General features: G+C 37.2%; 1 protein-coding gene across 2 annotated transcripts in view; it reads right to left on the bottom strand.

The window, feature by feature from the left end:
- The window catches only part of CEP112 (centrosomal protein 112), a 362,513-nt gene that overhangs the window by 135,002 nt on the left and 208,258 nt on the right, over positions 1–19,253 (bottom strand). Inside the window, exon 1 of one of the 2 annotated variants that reach the window (XM_040989546.1) lies at positions 10,171–10,506. The exons of the other annotated variant lie outside the window; for it this stretch is intronic. Coding sequence (XP_040845480.1) covers positions 10,171–10,335 — 165 coding nt within the window. The 5' untranslated portion in view covers positions 10,336–10,506. Of the gene's footprint in view, positions 1–10,170; positions 10,507–19,253 lie in introns of those variants that run through there. 2 annotated transcript variants of the gene reach the window in all.

Raw genomic sequence — 19,253 nt, 5'->3', positions numbered from 1 at the left:
TCTCCCTAGCCAGGATGGAATGTGATGCAACTTGTATGGTGCTGAAGGCGGGGAAATGCCAGCCAAGAAAACCATGCTCTGCAAGCTTATCCTTCAGACACGGGGAGGGAGCGATAAAGACATTCCCCCAGACAAAGTTTAGACAATTTATCACCACCAGATCTGTTACAAAAAAATGCTCAAGGGAGTTCTTGAAATAGAAAGCGATACTAATAAGAAATATCAGATGGTAGAAAACTTACTGCAGGAATAACTATACAAGTCAGAATGTGCTAGTATTGTAAACATGGTGTATAAAGCATTTATATATGTTTTGTGAAGATTAAGAAATTACTATCATTACATTAAAATGTTAAGAGAAAGTAGTATTAAAAGAAATAAAGTATAAAGTCAGAAACTCAAAATTCAAAATTTGGAGGTATAGAACACAAAATGTAAAACTGTCATTTTTTGTTTCCCTATTTTTTCTATAATCAGCATTATTATTTCTGGATAGTTTGCTACTACAAGAATTTTTTTTTTTTTGCAAGACTCATGGTAACTGTAAAACAAGTTATAACTGACCTGCCAAAAATAATAAACAAGCAAGCAATTTACATGACTAGAGAAACTCGTGTGCTCACTACTTAAGACTTCAAGGTAGGAAAGAAAGAACACACGAGGTTAAAAACACAAGACAAGTATCATAATGGCAGTACTAAGGCCTTATCTGTCAATAATTACCTTAAATGTTAATGCACTATTACAACTGCAGAATGCTGAGTAAAGGAAAGGATTTAAAATTTAGACACAACAGCTAAATGCTTAGAAGAAACTTCCACTGCGAGGACACACACACACACACAGGCTGAAAGGGCAAGGCCAGACATGGTGTTACACACAAACAGAACCCAAAGGAAAGCAGTAGTAGCCATACTTCTACCAGAGAAGACAATTTTTAAATTTAAAAAAGGACATACCAGGAATAACATTATATAATGATAAAGCACTCAGTGCAAAAAGGAGAAATAACATATATACATATCCAATGTTAGAGTCTCAAACACACAAAGAAAATATTAGTACAGATGAAAGGAAAGATGAACTCCAGTAAAATAGCAATAAGAAATTTTGACATCCTACATTCAGAAATAGACCAGTCAACTAGATGGAAAATCAAAGACATAAAGGAGTTAAACTTGACTGTAGGTAAGTTAGACCTAACAGACATCTACAGAATTTTCCATCCAACAGCTACCTGGAGCATTTTGCACTATCAATCATATGGGAAGTCACAAAACAATTTTCAATAAATTTAAAAGAGCAAAAATCGTATCAAGTATATTTTACAGCACAGGGCAATAAGATTAGATAATAGTGACAAGGAACACTTTGGAAACTACATGAAAATTAAACAATTCACTTTTCAGAGATCAATGAATGCAAGAAGAAATTAGACAAGCCTTAAAATATCCTGATTTAAGTTCAAATAAAAGTGTAACATACCAAAACCTGTGGGATAGAGCAAAGCAGAATTTTACATCAACAAATGCCTGTATCACTCTCCCTTGTCCTCCATGCAAAAATCAAAAACACAAAAATCTCAAATGATTTATGGATGCACTTTAAAGAGCTAGCAAAACAAGAAGAAAGCAAATCCAAAATTAGTAAAATAACCACATTCAAAGTTCAAAAAAAGAGACTTAAAAGGAATTCAAAGGTTAATGAAATGGGGCCCAGCAGGATGGCACAATGGTTAAGGTTCTCGCCTTGCACACCTGGGATCCCATATGGGCGCCCGGGGGTTCTAATCCCAGCAGCTCTACTTCCAGCTCCCTGCTTGTGGCCTGGGAAAGCAGTCAAGGACGGCCCAAAGCTTTGGGACCCTGTACCCATGTCGGAGACCCAGAAGAGGCTCCTGGCCTTCGACTGGCTCAGCTCCAGCCATTGCGCTCACTTGGGGAGTGAATCATCGGGTGGAAGATCTTCCTCTCTGTCTCTCCTCTCTGTATATCCGCCTTTCCAATAAAAATAAAAAATAAATCTTTTAAAAAAAGGTTAATGAAATGAAGAGCTATCTTTCTGGAAATACAAACAAAATTGAAAAAGAAAGCTTACCTCACCCAAGGAAAAAACTAAGATTTCAATACATAAGATCGGAGAGGAAAATGGACATTTTGAGCTGGCATCACAGACATTACAAAGCATTGTTTGTTTGTTTGTTTGTTTTTAGATTTATTTATTTTCACTGGAAAGGCAAATATACAGAGAGAAGGAACAAAGAGAAGAACATATTCCGTCTGCTGATTCATTCCCCAAGTGGCCACAATGGCCAGAGTTGAACCCATCTGAAGCTAGGAACCAGAAGCCTCTTCCAGGTCTCCTACACAGGGGCAGAGTTCCTAGACTGCTTTCCCAGGCCACAAGCAGGGAGCGGGAAGGGAAGCAGGGCAGCCAGGATTAGAATCAGTGCCCATATGGAATCCCAGCGCAAGCAAAGTGAGGACTTTAGCTACTAAGCTACCACACCGGGCCCACAAGCAATTGTTAGAGATCACTATGAGCAAACTGCATGACAGCAAATTTGACAAGCTAGAAGAAATGGACAAATTCTGGGACATACATACCGTACCAAGATTAAATCATGAAGAAATATGATACTTAAAAAAGACTGATGTGCCTGGCGCAATGGTTTAGTAACTAATTCCTCACCTTACATGTGCTGGAATCCCATATGGGGTCCAGTTAGTATCCTGGCTGCTCCACTCTGCATCTAGCACCCTGCTTGTGATGTAGGAAAGGGACAGAGAATGGCCCAAAGCCTTAGGATTCTGCAACCAAGTGGGAGCAACTAGCTCCTGGCTCCCGGCTTTTGATTGGCTCTGTTCCAACTGTTGTGGTCCACTTGGGGAGTGAACCACAGCAGATGGAAGATCTTTATCTCTGATCCTCTTTTCCTCTCTAAATCTGCCTGTCCATAAATAAATAAATAAATAAATAAATAATTTTTAAAAGACCAATAAAAGCAGTTAGACTAAATGAGTAATAAAAGAAAAATCACTCAACTAAAACCTATAATGAGATGATTTCATTGTTGTATTCTAAAATACCTTTTAAAAATAATTACATCAATGATTCTTATTTCACAAAATAGGAGGGAAGGAGTTCCTTCAAATTCATTTTGTGATGCCAATATTATTTTAATACCAAAGTCAGACAAAAACACAACATAAAAAAGAAATACACAGATTAGTATCACTGAACACAGATGGAAAATTATCAAGTTATTCACTATATTCAAATGGGATTTATATCAGTAATATACAAGGATGGTTCAATATAAGAAAATCAATAAAAGTGACATACCACATCAATAGAAGGAAGGATAAAAACCGTATGCACTCTTCAATAGAAGCAGAAAAGGAATCTGATCAATTTTAATATCTTATGGTAAAAAGTTGGACCAAATTAGGTTTAGAAAAAACATACTACCGTATAATAAGTGCATCTATAAGAAGCCAACAGCTAACAGTATCTTAGAGGCGTATCTCTGAGATCTCCAACAACAGAAGGATGACCATATTAGCACTTTCACTTAACATGGCACTGTAAGTTCTGGCTAGCACATTCTACTGGAAAACAAGAAGTCACCCTTGTCACTGTACGAAAGAGACATTATTTAAAATGTAGAAGATCCCCCCAAACTCCACACTGTACCACAGAGACTCTCCACACAAATCTGGTTGATCTAGCAAATTCATTAAGGTTGAAGTATTAAAAAGTCAACATACAAAAATTCGTAGGTTTCTTATATGCCAATAATGAACCATCTGAGAAAGAATTCAAGAAAGCCATCCTATTTCCAATAGCTATAAAATAAATACTTGGAAACAAATTTTACCAGAGCAGTGAATAATCTGCACAATTAAAACCACTACGTTATTGGTGAAAGAAATTGAGAATATACAGAAATAAAACTACAGGGACTGGTGCTGTAGCCTAGTGGCTAAAGTCCTCACCTTACACATGCCAGGATCCCATACGGGGATCATTTGTTTGGTGAAACCATTTATTTTTGCTTCTGGTTTCTGTGCTTTAGGGTCTGAACTAGAAAAATCTTGCTCATCCAACATCCTGAAATATTCTTCCTATTTTTTTAACACTTTAGATGACCTGGATGAGGCTTTTGGCTCCTGGCTTCAGATGGGTTCAGCTCTGGCTGTTGTGGGCAGTTGGCGAGTGAATCAACAGACAAATCTTCCTGTCTGTCTCTCCTCCTCTCTGTATATCTGCCTTTCCAATAAAAATGAACAAATAAAAAATAAAAACAGAAAAGAACAGTTTATAGCACAGAAACCTGTCTGTGCCATCTGAACCATATGATCAATTTTAACACCTCCAGGAAAAAGTAGTTTGATACCAAGTATTCATTGATATAATTAACTAGAGGAAGTCACACATGATTTCTGTATTTGCTTGACCCAAATGCACAACCTCAAGACAATCATGGGGAAACTTAAGTAAACTCAAAATTAAACACAAATGCGAAAAACTTTTCTTCAAAAGTGTCAAAGGTGTGAAGGTTAAGACTGAGGAACCATCATAGGCGAGAGGAGAGTAAAGCAATAGGACAGCTAAATGCAGTGTGAGATCCTGGATATGACCCTGGAGCAATACAAAATACCATTGGTGAGAATACTGGTCAAATTAAAGAGTGATGCTTAGTTTCAACAGTATTGCACAATGTTAACTTTTTGCTTTTGGTAGTTTACTATGAGTAATTAAGTTATTAATATTATAGGAATCTGGGTGAAGGATGTAGGGGAATTCTCTGTGCTATTTTTGCAACTTTGAGTAAATATAAACAAAAGGTTTAAAAATAAGACATTATAAAAGTCCCTTCCCTTATCTTGTTTTGGATAAGTGGAGTTTTCATAAGCAAATACTGACCTTTTCCCTGTACTAAGGACATTGTCTCTCAAGATCTACCTTTTCTATTAAATATCCTGATTACTGCAGACCTTTGCTAGTTTCCCAGTATTATATCCTTGTATAAAACTTTATTATGCAAGATTATATGTTTGTAATTCTTTTATGCTTGAATATCTCATTATCACTACAATAAGGAAAGCTCCCAGGATACAACTACAAAGCTACACTTCTTTGTGAAACCTGTCCCAACACTAAAGCAGATATACAGTAAACACTTGCTAACTATATATGCTGACTCATTCTCCTGCAAAGTATTAGAGACGTGGAACGTCACACCCTCTGCTTTCAATGTCAATACCAGACAGATCAAATGTCCAAGGAGTTATCTGTAGGACAATTCTCATGATTTCTTGTTCTCAGAAAGCTTTTAAAATACATGAAATTTCCTTCAGTTTAATAAAACAATCAGATATGATAAATAATCTTCATTAGAATTATAATAATTTATGGTTATATATATATTTCAAACATTTAAAAGCTTACTTAAGAAGCTGCTAAAATTTCTCTTTCAGTAATAGCATGCAATAAAAAATAGCACACGCACTTTCACAAATAACATTCAAAGATGGTGATTTTTATGATATTTTCCTTGACCCAGGGTTGTTTCCTTAGAGTATTCCTAGGATGTCCACTGATCAGCTCAAGTCACTGCAGTGGAAACAAATGTCTGTTTTCTTCGCCAAGAAAATACCATAGATGAGTATTAAAAATAGTTCTGCTAGCCAAAATTCACATCTGCAGACACTTAAACATGTAGCTCTTCTTTTTTGATAATAATTTGTAATACATTCCAAAAAACACAAAACATTTGTACAATATTTTACACCTGGTTTAATAGCTAGTATGTTTGTGGTCATCCAGGCTATGCTGTTATTAAAATTGATCTGTATACACTAAATTGTGGAAATTAGAGTATACATGTGCTAACAACTCCTTTTTCAAAAGCATCTATTGTCTTAACCTACAATGTCATGATGCACTTATAAAGAAGAATGATGGGTTTGTGACTGTTGCTACAATATAGGGGAAACAGTGTGGAGTGAGGGGATGGGGAGTAGTGAATGGAAATCCCTGAGCTAAGCAAGTATATTGTGAAAAAGATTAAAAAGCATCTATCAGCCTTGCTTACACAGGTAAACAACTTCATGTTCAAAACATACTCCAGTTACATAACTAAACAATGAACTGAAATAAAATATTTTAACAAGACAATATTCTAAAATAAGGAGTTAAAGATTTTTTTTCTACACAATTTTGGGAATCCCAACACTTTAAAAAAACTTTGCATCCATGAAGATAATAACTAATACTGTTTCAAAAAATGTTTTCTTTCTTGAAGTTTCTTTATTTTTAAGGAATTATTTACTTCGTTGAAAGGTAGAATGATACAGAAAGAGGGAAAGGTGGTGAGAGAGAAAGAGAGAGAGAAGTTTCCATCTACTGGTTCTCTCCCCAGATGCCCAGGCAGGGTGGTGGGACAGGCCAAACCCAGGAGCCAGGAACTCCATCTAGAGCCTTCCTTGGGTGGTGGGGATGAGCATTTTTGTTGTTTCCCACATACATGAGTAGCAAGTGGGATCAGACACAGAGTAGTGAGGACCCAAACCAGGCACATAAATCACTGATACAGTTATCTCAAGAGGCAGCTTAACTCCGTGACCCACAATGCCCATCCCCTAAAAAACAAAATCAAACATATAGCTTTTTAAAAGATTAAGGGTGATTAATTCACTGAGACTATCAGGTATGACATGATTCTGCAATTATTTAAATACATAGACAAAATATATTTTGGATTGTTTAAGAGAAAAAAGTATATCAAGGCCTGATTTCTACATTGTGATTTGTAAAATTACTGTAATATGGTAAAGGCTCCCAAATGGATATTTACTCACATATACAATATACATAATACTCACATATACAATATACATAATACTCACATATACAATACAATTTTAAAATGGCTATAATTTTGGTTCTTAAAATAATTATTACAATGGATAGTTAAAATATTGTATATTAAAAATAGGCATTTAAAGATGTCTAGTGCTTTGATATCTATGTGTAATTTTTCTTATTACTTTTCACAATACAGTTCTGCAGGTAGAGGGTTTAATGAGGAAATTATGGCTTTTAAACTTTTTTTCTTAAATGTATTTTTCATGATATAGTTCCTTAGGCTCAGAGATTTCCCCTTCCATCCTCTCCCCCTGCCCAGCTGTCTTGATTTATCATTTATTGCATTTTCTCTGGTTCATTTGATTCTTTGTGTTTAGAGAAACCGTTTTCCCCAAATTCACCAACATTTTAATAAAATATATCACTATTAAAAATAAAATATATTGATATATGTATCATTAACTCCTCACATAGAAAACTTTTACGTTGTAGATATGCAATTATTTACATAGAAAATTCCAAAGAATCTACAAAAAAGTGACTAGAACAGAAAAGATGTATAGAACGATGATATATGTCAGGGCCCTCACTATAGCATGGTAAATTAAGCCACTGTCTCTGACACTGGTATTCCATATGAGCACTGGTTCGAGTCCTGGCTGTTCCACTGCCAATCCATCTCCCTGCTAATGTGCCTGGGAACCCAAGGAAACTGGCCTGTGTACTTGGTGCCTAGGTTCACATGTGGACTGAGACAGAATTCCTGGCTGCTAGTTGCAGCCTGGCCCAAGCCATGGTCCTGGCAGCCATTTGGAGTGAACCAGTGGAGCAAAGATGACACCCTCTCTCCCTCTCTTTCTCTAACCTGCCTTCCAAATACATAACCTCAAAATTATATGACACAAAGTAGATACTCCCAAATTATTAAATCTATTGCATTTTTAAATATCAGAAATGAACATTTTGGAATTAATATTAGAATCCTGACATTTGGCAGAGCAGCTTTAGTGGCCACTTAGGGATACCCACATATCACATCAAAGTGCCTGGCTGAGTCTGGATTCTTCTGGCTCCAATCCAGCCTCCTGCTACTGTGTATCCTAGAAAGCAACAGGTGATGGCATAGGCATTTAGCTCCCTGCCACTCACATGGGAGACTCAGATTGAGTTCTAGGCTCTGGGCTTTGGTCTATCCCAGTCCTGGATGTTGTAGGTATCTAGGAACTGAATTGGCAGGTGTCTTTATCTCTCTGCTTTTCAAAATAAAATTTTAAATTTTGTCATAAATATAAAATGATTAGATACAACTGAGCAAAACATATGTAACACCTAAATGTCCAGAACTATCATGATGATCTAAAATTTAAGAAAACCTAAATAATTTGTAACATCTTCTGAGTTCTTATCTGGGAAGATGCAATTTTATTATTATTTGAATTATCTCCAATTCTACATGTTATAAAAGTTTTGGGTAGAATTCATCATACTGATTGTAAGAAAAAAACTGGAACTAATATACACAAAATAATTTTGAAAAGGAAAGTCTTCCTCTCTGTCTCTCCTTTTCTCCGTATATCTGAATTTCTGATAAAAATAAATCTTTTTAAAAAAGGAATAACAGTGTTAGGATCATGTGTCTGTCAAAAACTTGTTAAAGCTACAGTAATTAAGACACTGGAAAAGGACAGACATACAGTTCTATTGAATACAATTACAGCACTAAGGAGTAGACTAAAAATATATGGTCAATTGATTTTCAACAAAACTCGAGAAGTAATTATACAGAAAAGATTGTCTTTATTTTGTTTTTCAACAAACAAAAATTGAATCTAAAGACTGGATTTTATTCTATACCTTGTATCAAATTAAGTAAAAATGGACCACAGATCCAAAATAAAATTCAAATAAAACTCATAAAAACTAAAACTTCAAAACTTCTTGGAGAACATCTTTGTGATATTGCTTTTTGGGCAAATTTTTTTAGACACAAGACAAAAAAACATAATCTGTGACAGAGTCAACTGATAAGCAGCCCTTCATCAAAATTAAGTTCCTGTGCACTTTCAAGAGGATTGATTAAAAGAATTCAAAGTAAAAACACTCAGAGGGAGAAGGTGTTTGACAACCACACACATTATAAGGACTTGAATCCAGAATGTATAAGTAAATCCAAAAGAATATAGGGGGCAGTGCTGTGGTACAACAGGTTGGAAGTTGAGCAGCTGTGACTTGGACTCGCTTAACCTGCTGCTCCCGAGTGACAGCTTAACCTGTGATCCCCCAGATACCCACGTCTTGTGAGTGCTTACTAATAAAAATACTTCTCAATTGCAGAATGGGAAGACAAAACTTTGGCAAGCAATAAAAAGAGACTGCTGGTAGGTACAATAGTGTGAGTGCAGCTAAATGTATCACGCTAAGGGGAAAAAGCCAGATGCAAAGGGCTGAATGTTGAATAATTGAATTATATGACATTCCAGAAGAAGAAACATCCAGAGTAACAAGTAGATGAGCAGCTACCAGGTGCTGGGGTGCGCAGGACATGGGGCTGACAAAAAAGGGTCTGTTCTTGATAGTATTAGTGGTTTACCAAGAATTGCAAATGAGCTTTGTATACAACCTGGATGAAAAGTTTAAACACAAATATTTTACAAAGAGAGCAATGAATGAACAGCTACAGCAGCACAGCACAGAGCCATAAAACTACTATCTGATTCCATTCACGTCAAGTAACCTAGACTACTCCATACATACAAACAGGAACTACAGCGGTGGTTGCCACAGGTAGCAGAAACGGAGGACAGGGAGTTAGCATTTAATAGGTACTACAGCTTTATAAGATGAAAAAGAAGTTCTGGAGACGGATGGTGTTGGTGGTTGTTAATAAATGTACTTGATATCAATGGAAAATAAAAAATGATTAGAGAAATGCAACTGTGGAAAAATTTGGCCTGATAGGTAAGAAGCAGTAGCAGCTTCTATTTCGTAAAATTTTTAAGCAACGGATAGAACTATTCACTATAAACTTCTTCAGAAACTTCTAGCTGATTCCATTGGTTTCCCCCCAACTACCATGCACCCTTTTGGGTGTTCCCCAGAGCATGCTGTCCAGCAGGTCTAAGTCATTAGACCTGATTCTACTTAAATACAATCACAGCTTCATTTGTAACAATATTCCTGCCCAATTAAAATTAAGTGGCTGTTTTTTATATTCCCAGTGTCTAATCAAGCTCTACAACAACAACTGCTTTAAGTGAGAAACTATCTCACAAGCACAGAGAACATCTCAATTCTTACCTTCTTTTCTCTGAGGACAGACGGCCCTGTGTCTCTCAGGGGCCTCAAACTTTCAGCCTGTTCTACAGTTTTGGGGGCAGGACCATTTTCTCCATTAATTCCCATCAGGCACTGAGCTTGACTTTCACTGGCAGTTGGGCAGTCTAAAGTCAGAGCAGCCCACATCTCCTTTGGCCCTACATTAAGATCCCAGAAGCAAAGACAGCAGTCCCATGTGGGCCAGCAAAGCTGCTGCTTCTTGTCTCGGATGCCAGCGAGGGCCCAGCCTGCCTGAACTGGTAGAAAGGGTGGGTCCAGAGAGTCGCAGTATTTGACCCCCCAATCCCTCAGGCAAGGTTGAGGAAGGACTAGTGACATCACAATCACCTCAGTTTCTGCTGGCACAGCACACCCTTTCCCTCGTGGCCTTGGTCTCGCAGGGGCAGGAAAGGGAAAGGGGAAGCACGGGGATGATGCTTCGACTTCGGCACAAGTCAACAGGAATGACTTGATGATGTCTTCTGTATATCACTATTGAGCTCAGAGAACGTGCTTAACCTTTAGAAAATTCAGAAACACAATTCAAAACCACATCCATCCACAGATCAACGAACTAACCTATTTCTTTTTTTTCCCCTGAGGGTAAGCTTACATGTGGCTTATTTTCTTGCTCCCATACACTATTACCAAATAAACCAAAAAGATTTGCTAGCTCTAACTTTACTATAGCTGGAATCTGACCATTTTCCTTGCAACCACTCTGGTCTAAGCCACTACAGCATTCTTATACCTGGATTGCCAATGTGCCCTTCTAATGCGGCTGGTTGTTTTTGTTCTCATACAGAGAAAATGGTCTTTTAAAGTCTAACTCAGATCATATTCCTCCATAGCAGGCTGTACTCATGTTCTCCCATTAAAAAGTCCTTGCAAAAGTCCAGCGTGGTAGCCTAGCAGCTGAAGAAGTCCTCACTTTGCATGAGCCAGGATCCCATATGGGCACTGGTTTGTATCCCAGCAACCCTGCTTCCCATGCAGCTCCCTGCTTATGGCCTGGGAAAGCAATAGAGGGCGGCCCAAGGCTTTGGGACCCTGTACCTGCATGGGAGACCCGGAAGACTCTATCACCTGGCTTTGGAAAAGCTCAAGTCTGGCAGTTGTGGCTGCTTGGGGAGTGAATCAATGGATGGGAGATCTTCCTCTCTGTCTCACCTCCTCTCTGTATATCTGATTTTCCAATAAAATTAAAATAAATCTTAAAAAAACTCCTTGGAGGAGCCCCAAACATGCCACACAGATTAGGGCTTGACAGCTTAACATCATTTCCCTCCTTCTGCCCCTCATTCATTCCACACTGACTTCTCTAATTCTCCTTAACTAGGCCAGTCATTGTCTTGCCTAGGTCTTTGCACTGGCTGCCTCCTCTCTCAGCAATTTCTTTCCCCAAATATCAATGTCCCACTCAACTGCTTTGTCTTTACTTAAACATTGCCTTCTCCACGAAGCCAACCCCACCAATTCTACAGAAGTGGTCCCATTCCTCCAGAACAGTCTTCCTTGATCTTCTCTGTTCAATAGTACATTCTAAAATTCTATCAAAGTTATATAAATATGCAGCCTGCTCTCTACTTACAGTTTGTCTTTTCTGCTAAAATTAGATTTGAGTTGACAGGACTTGTTGAATGCTTTGTTTATTGCTAATTATATCCCGAAAGCCTAAGATCACTACACACACAATTGGCCTTTTCAAAGTGTGTCATAGACTGCGAACTGTTGTCCACAATTTTTAAATAATGGCCTCACATTAATATTTACCATTACACATGCTAACATATTCCTGTTTCTCCAGGAATAGCAATGGGAAGTATTCTCCAGGATAACATGAACATGATGAAAGAAATCACAAATGCCACAAAAATGGAAACACAGTCCATGTAATGCACTGGAAGAATACGTATTATAAAAATGTCCATACTACCCAAAGGATCCTACAGATTCAGTGCAATCTACCTCCCTACTCTGTCATCAAGAGAGCAAAGACATTTCTTACAGTATTACAAAAATCAGTGCTAAAATTCATGGGGAACCAAAGACGATCTGGAGAGCCAAAGCTTATAGCAATATTGCAATCTGGCAACAGCTAGAGCAAGTCTCGGCTAAACAGCTAGCTTCAAATTATAACAGCATGGTAATATGCTTAATAATCAAAATAAAGGGGCCAGCACAGTGGCACAGCAACCTAATCTCTGTCTGCTAGATGATCATTCAAGATCTGTTTGCTCTACTTTTGATCTAGCTTTCTGCTTATGGCCTAGAAAAGCAGTGGAGGATGGGCCAACTCCTTGGGACTCTGCCCATGTGGTAAACCTGAAAGAAGTTCCTGGATGCAGCTTCGGGTTAGCTCAGCTATGGTCATTGCAGCCATCTGGGGAGTGAACCGGCAGATGGAAAACTCCTCTCTGTCTCTCCTTATCTCTGTAAAATCTACCTTTCAATGAACAAATCTCTAAAAAATCAACATAGGACAATGGAATAGGGGATGTAAAAATTAATCCACCTACCTGCAGCCAACAGAAATTCCACAGTCAAGAATATGAATTAAAGAGAGTATAGCCTGTTAGATAAATGTCTGATACATATGGACATACACATGTAGAAAACTGAAATTACATCCTTACCTCTTACATCCAAATAACAACTCAATAGCTGGATGAAAGACCTAAATGTAAAGCCTGAAACTAGAAAATTGCCAGATGGAAATACTTCAAGACATTGTTGTATGCAATTTTTTCCCTTAAAATAAGACACCAAAAGCACAACTGGCAAAAGGAAAAATAGGAAAAATGAATTACGTCAAACTCAGAAGATTCCACACAGCAAAACAAATAACTAAGAGAATGAAAAAGGCTTGGAGCAATGGCTCAGTTAGCTAATCCTCCCCATCAATTGCTTGGATTCCATATGGGCGCCGGTTCATGTCCCAGCTGCTCCACTTCCCATCCACCTCTCTGTTTGTGGGCTGAGAAAGCAGGAAAGGATGGCCAAAAGCCCTGGACTCTGCACTCATGTGGGAGACCTGGAACAAGCTCCTGGCTCCTGGCTTCACGTTGGAAGATCTCTCTGTCTTTCTTTCCCTCCATAATTTGCTTTTACAATAAAAATTAATAAACCTTCAAAAAAGAGAATGAAAAGATGCCTGACAGACTAAAACAAATTTGCAAGCTTCTTGTTTTGCCAACGATTGCTATTCAGAATAGACCAGGGACACAATGAAAGCAATGAAAGCAATGAAAGCTCAATGAAAGCAATAATCCAGTTAAGAAGCAGAAATGTCTCAGAAATAAATATGAATAATCAATAAACATGAAACATTTTCACTATCATTAGCCATCAGCAAAATGCAGATCTAAACCATAGTGAGGTATGATATGACCTCACTCGTGTTAGAATGGCTATTATCGAAAAGATAGTGGAAAATGCTGACTAGAAGGTGGACAAGAGGGAGCTATGACACTGTCAAATGCACATGTAAATTAGTATATTCACTATGGAAATCTATATGAATATTCCCTAAAAAACTAAACCTAGAACTCTGTATGCTGATCCATCAATCCCAGTAACAGTTGACTATATGTATGTGTTTTAATTTGGGGGTTCTTTATCTGTCCCATTGCTCTAAGTTGGTTTTTAATCACAGTACTGTGCTGTTTTAGTTTCAAGGCAATATATATTCAAAGGATGTGACATCATTATATTAGAGAGATATGTACTTCATCTCGTAGGCTTCAGCACTATTCACAACAGCCAAGGCAAGGAGTTAATCAAGGTGTCTGATTGGATAAAAAAAAATACAGTACATAAAGACAGGGGAATATTGTTCAGCTGTAGGAAAGAATGACATCCATCACTGGAACAAAATGGATGGAATCAGAAACACACTGTGGCAGGTGAAATGAACCAGACCCAGATGGACAGAGGTGTCATGCTTTCCTTTACTTGTAGAGAACTCAATCTGAACCCAGAAGAGTAATTATTAGAGGTTCGGAGTGGTACTGGAATGAAGAGGGAGTCTGCATAATAGGTACCAAAATCAGAGTCAGATTGGAAGAATATGTTCCTAGTGTTACAGTGTGTCAGGGTGATTAAAGCCCCAACTAACTATTATATATTTTATACTACACTTGATCTTAGCCATTAGGCCAAGAAGTGATAGCTATTATATATTTTATGAGCAAATAAAAAAAATGCCACCTAAAATTCCAATCACAAAATCAAAGGGAAAACATTGGGCACCCTTATCTGAGCTACAAACATTGTATTCAGATACAGAAATGTTACACTGTACTCTATAAGTAGGCATACTTACAACATAAGATATGTACAGTAACCTCTGTATCATTAAGTATTAAGTTATGGGAAGCATAAGAAAAGTGTACTCTCAAAGATGCCCTCCCAGTTAGGGAGAGCATACATCTGAGCAGGTCTGGCAGGTGCTGCAGCGACACAGGACTTCTGGGACATCCTCAATCACACCAAACACTGTGGTAGCATACACAGGCCGAGACGTTCCTGAGCAAATGGGCTAAGTGCCCTATTAACGATGAGACATCAAAATACTGCTGTAAATTATTGTTTTGGTTCCCATTTACAATCATTTCACCATTATTAAGGATGCTAACGTTTCTTCCACTTGACTTTTTTCAGTGTTGTAAAAAAATACGCAATATCCATAGATTCCTAAAGGTTTGACCACGAAGCCGAAAAGATCAAAACGTTCAAGTAATTATCAGCACAAGCTTGAACACACACACACACACACACACACAGAGCCACTCATGAGAACCTAGGGTTACACATTCCTGCTCACAGCACTTGCTCCCAACTTCATCAGTGTGGATATATGGCAGCCTCTTAAGAAGGCAGACAAGCCCTTCTGATGTTATTAACTTCTTAAATCAAATCACTGTATCTTGCTGCACTACTGACAGATTTTATTTACTCTAGGTAGCAAGTGTTTTTTTCTAGTTAAAAGCGTCATCATAAATAAAATTAGGAACTTTTGAGTGGTAGATCTTTTATTATAACGGTTCTATTAGAATGTTAAAAAATTAAGCTGCAGAAAATGGGAGCATATGTCCTGCAAATTTTAAATTCCCACTTAAAAAAATTCATTCATAATTCTAGATTTCACTTTCAAATAATCATAACACAAAATGTACTATCTGTTAATTTTCTCTAAGTCAAATATAGTTTTCCAGTTTAGGAAAACTGGACTTTTCAATTTAGGCTACTGACTTGCTCTCCCAAATTGGTAGAAAGTAAGAGCTCTCTTTAACACTCAGCAGATAGAGGAAGAAAGGGCCAAAACCCCTGTGGGAAGCTGTGGAAGCAGGTCTTGTGAGTCTATCTGGGACTCCACGTTGGCACTGGGCTTGGCAGCGTCACTCAAGCAAGGCCAGTAGACCTCTATCAGTATCCAAGAATGGATGATGACAGACCCCTTGCTCACTTCTGCAGCTTCCCTGTGAAACAGGCACCTCACTCAGAAGCGGATACTTGGAGCTGATGTACAGAAGGCAGGCAGAGGGAACATGTACCTCCTCTTGCTCTAGAGAGAGGCAGTAACTGACTTTACTAACATGGCTTATTTATTTTGATTTGTATATATTGTCAAAAGGACAGCAAAACTCTGAACTATTGTAAAAGACAAGACAAAACCCCTTTCATAATCCTAAAATTTATAATAGAGGTTAAAGACACACTAAAATTCTAAACTTTAATAGACTTGACCACTAATCCATCGCATTCAAATTATGTACACATCCTGCATTTTCCAAATTGGCATTTCTGTAACTCTTTTGTAAATTTATTCTTATGCTCAAAAGTGCCATTGCAGTCCATTACGTCAGGCTATGGCTTACACACCCAGAGGAAAACGTCAACATGAAGTTCATCAACACTTGTGGTTGTAATTAAAATTACACTGGCTCTTGTTCATCAACCAATTTTACAAACCTTAATGTTTAATTTAAAACTTAAAGCTATAAATCCATATTCTTTTGCAGAAGAAAAAGGGAAAACATCAAAGTAGAAAACAGAATTGAGATTAGGAATCCATTCTAAGCCAAAATGACAGTCTTCGTAAGTTAATATTAATCCTTTAATTATAATTTTCAAAGGTTTAAGTAGTTTCTATGACCTTAGCTTTGAATAATTATACCATATGGAGCTTTTCTTAAATTTGAAAAAGATGCTGAATTGTTGCCCAAAGCCCTTTAATGACTCCCGGCTGGAAGAACTCCAAGATAATCCTTCAGACACCGCTTAAAATTATAGACCAGGAACCCAGGTTGGTAAATGCCATGTCAAATTCATAAGAACTTTTTACTTGGTTGACTATATTGTGAAAAACATTTGATTGTTGGTGTATTTTTCAATACCAGAACATAAAGCTTAAAACAACTATTTATAGTAAAGATTTCCCAAAGGAAACAATGGACAGATTAGCCTGACTACACACATAATATCTGTTTATCATAACATCCAATGAAATTAAAAGGCAAATACAGAAAATATTTGCCACAGTAGTGACAAGGATTTTATCAATCAAAATATAAAAGGAGCTTATGTAAATTATGAGAAAAACATCAGGGCCCAAGGAGGAGAAACTGGAATTCAAATATGAGTAACAAATAACTATTTTGTAAGTGAACAATTTTCACTCTCAAAAATGCAGCTGGAAACAAAAAGTATCAAAAATTAAGGGGAATATTTATATTACTAGACTGGTGGCATAATACCTGTTTTTATTCTATTGTGCTTTTGGAAATACAATTTGACTTGATAGTTTCATTAGAAATGCAGAAAAAGTAGAAATGTTGACAAAATTTATGAATAAACACGTTAAATATTTAATGTGGATTAAACAATTCATATATATATATACATATATATATGTGTGTGTGTGTGTGTTCCAAAATAAAGGAAAAACACATTATGCTACGTTCATAAAATGGGATATCAAAAAACAATGAAAACTGTAGTCTCAGGAAAGTACAGATGGCGTTGGAATATTCTTAGTGTACCTTTTAAAAGTACAAGAGAGAGAACTTTTTTTAGCATGACTTTGGTCAGCTGTGCAGATATAGATATTCTCTTTTATTTCCCATATTTTCTGAGCTAGCCTCTATTTCAAGAAAGGTTATTTTGAAAACAGCAACAGGTTTCTGAAAGAATCTCACAATTTCAATACTGAAGCTTTAATCTTCAACATTTTATCCAGTATCTTCTCTTAGTAATGTTCTTTAATTTTTCAAAGGTTCATATTTTATGGACTTTGTTTCAATTCAGTTTGAAGAGATTTTTTAAAGGATAGAAAAGAAGCTTTCACTTTGCAAATGTCAATCATTTACTCTCTTGGATTCTCTATTTCAAGTTTTCTGACCTGGTGGAGGTATTTCATATTTCTCTTAACTCAAAGCCATTGAAGATATCATCTAGGTCTAAATTGCTGTTGACAGAAACTCAGGTAGGATCTGGGCTTGGGAATTCTTAGATGATCTTAACCTTGTGAGTGCTACTGAAACAACCCAGACCCACAGGGAATGTCCTCTTCCCTTGGAACCCTAATTTAATACTCAATGATAGATATTAATTCCTAAATCCTTCAATTCTGACTAAAATTTGGATGGACAGCTAATATTCTAACTTTCAGGTTTATTTAGACACGATAAAATATTAAAAGTTTTTATAAGATACAAAGACCATAATTTGAACAATTAACATAATGACACAACTAGTAGCTGAATGTAATATTAGTTTTTTGTTATTAACTCAATTTTTAGAGAAAAATCATGTTGAATAGACAAACTAAAAATATATCTGTAAAAGGCTTTATGATTTAACTCATAAAGTAATAAAGAAGAAACTATAACACTACAGTAACATAATGAATGTTTATATAAAAAGATACAGCTTATTCTACCTAAAGTATTTATGAGTGGAAATCAAATTTAGATAAATCAATAACTATTTAGCCCAGAGGAGCGATAGTGGATTTCTAGTTTATTATCTTTTTTTAGGTTGCCCATTTAAGATTTAATGATGACTTAGCTTGTGCAAATATACCAATGCATGAGCCTGGAGCTTCAGCAATGAATTATTCCACAAAGAACTCTTTTCAACTCAGTCCAGATCTATGCTGCAAGTAAAAACTCAAGACTCCTTTTACAAGTGAAGTAAAAACACGTATCAATCAGAAAGACAAATTACTCTCCATATCAAAAGCCCAGCCCCTACGGGTTCTGGGGCTAGTGATTTTCATCAACTCAGCAAAACCCAAACTCATTGTGCTGCACATACATCTGCTCCTGTTCCCTGTTCTTTCCTCAGACTCTCTCCCTGTGCCCCAAGTCCTTTTATGCCGGCCAACACCTTAAACGCCTTCATATATTTCAGCTAAAATCACCATGCTCAAGCCTCATTTCTATCTTCTTATATCACCTGTGTTCTCAATGCACTGCAAGAACATTCCATTCTTGCAGATTCCCACTGCCTGTACTTCCTCTATGTGCAGAGCTCTAATTCTACCAAAGCTAACTCCTGCATCAGATCCACCACTCAGCAGCTTCCACCCACTTATCCAGCCTGCAGCCTGGTTGCTTCACTTTTGAAGCTGCCCACTTCAGCAGATGACTGTGGTTCTGTTAAGAATACAGACGTTGACTGGAAAGACTCAAGTCTCACCAGAGCACTTCATATCCTCACCAATCTCCTTTCTTCCTTCCATTCCCAGCAAAAATCATGCTTCCTATCACTGCTTCACTTAATACATATCAAGTGGGCACCTGCTCCATGCCAGTTCCTTGGCATTAGGAGTGACAGTGTTTTCTTAGTGCTTGGGAACAAGTAGAAAACCAATGTAAAATAAAATGGTGATTTCAAAGATGACATGAACCCTAAAGACAACAGGACAAAGTAAAGTTTGACAGGTGGGTCAGATTTTAGATAAAGAAGTCAGGGAAGGACACAACACAGCGTGCAGAATAAGGAGTTGGGCCATAAGAAACTCACATGGAAGGACACTCTGGGCAGAGGGCGGCAAGCAT

This window comes from Ochotona curzoniae, unplaced genomic scaffold (genome assembly GCF_017591425.1).
Source record: "Ochotona curzoniae isolate NIBS_2020 unplaced genomic scaffold, NIBS_Ocur_1.0 contig_523, whole genome shotgun sequence".
In the NCBI taxonomy this organism is placed as follows: Eukaryota; Metazoa; Chordata; class Mammalia; order Lagomorpha; family Ochotonidae; genus Ochotona; species Ochotona curzoniae.
Note: the sequence above shows the minus strand (reverse complement) of the source record. Positions and strands in the feature narration are given on the sequence as shown.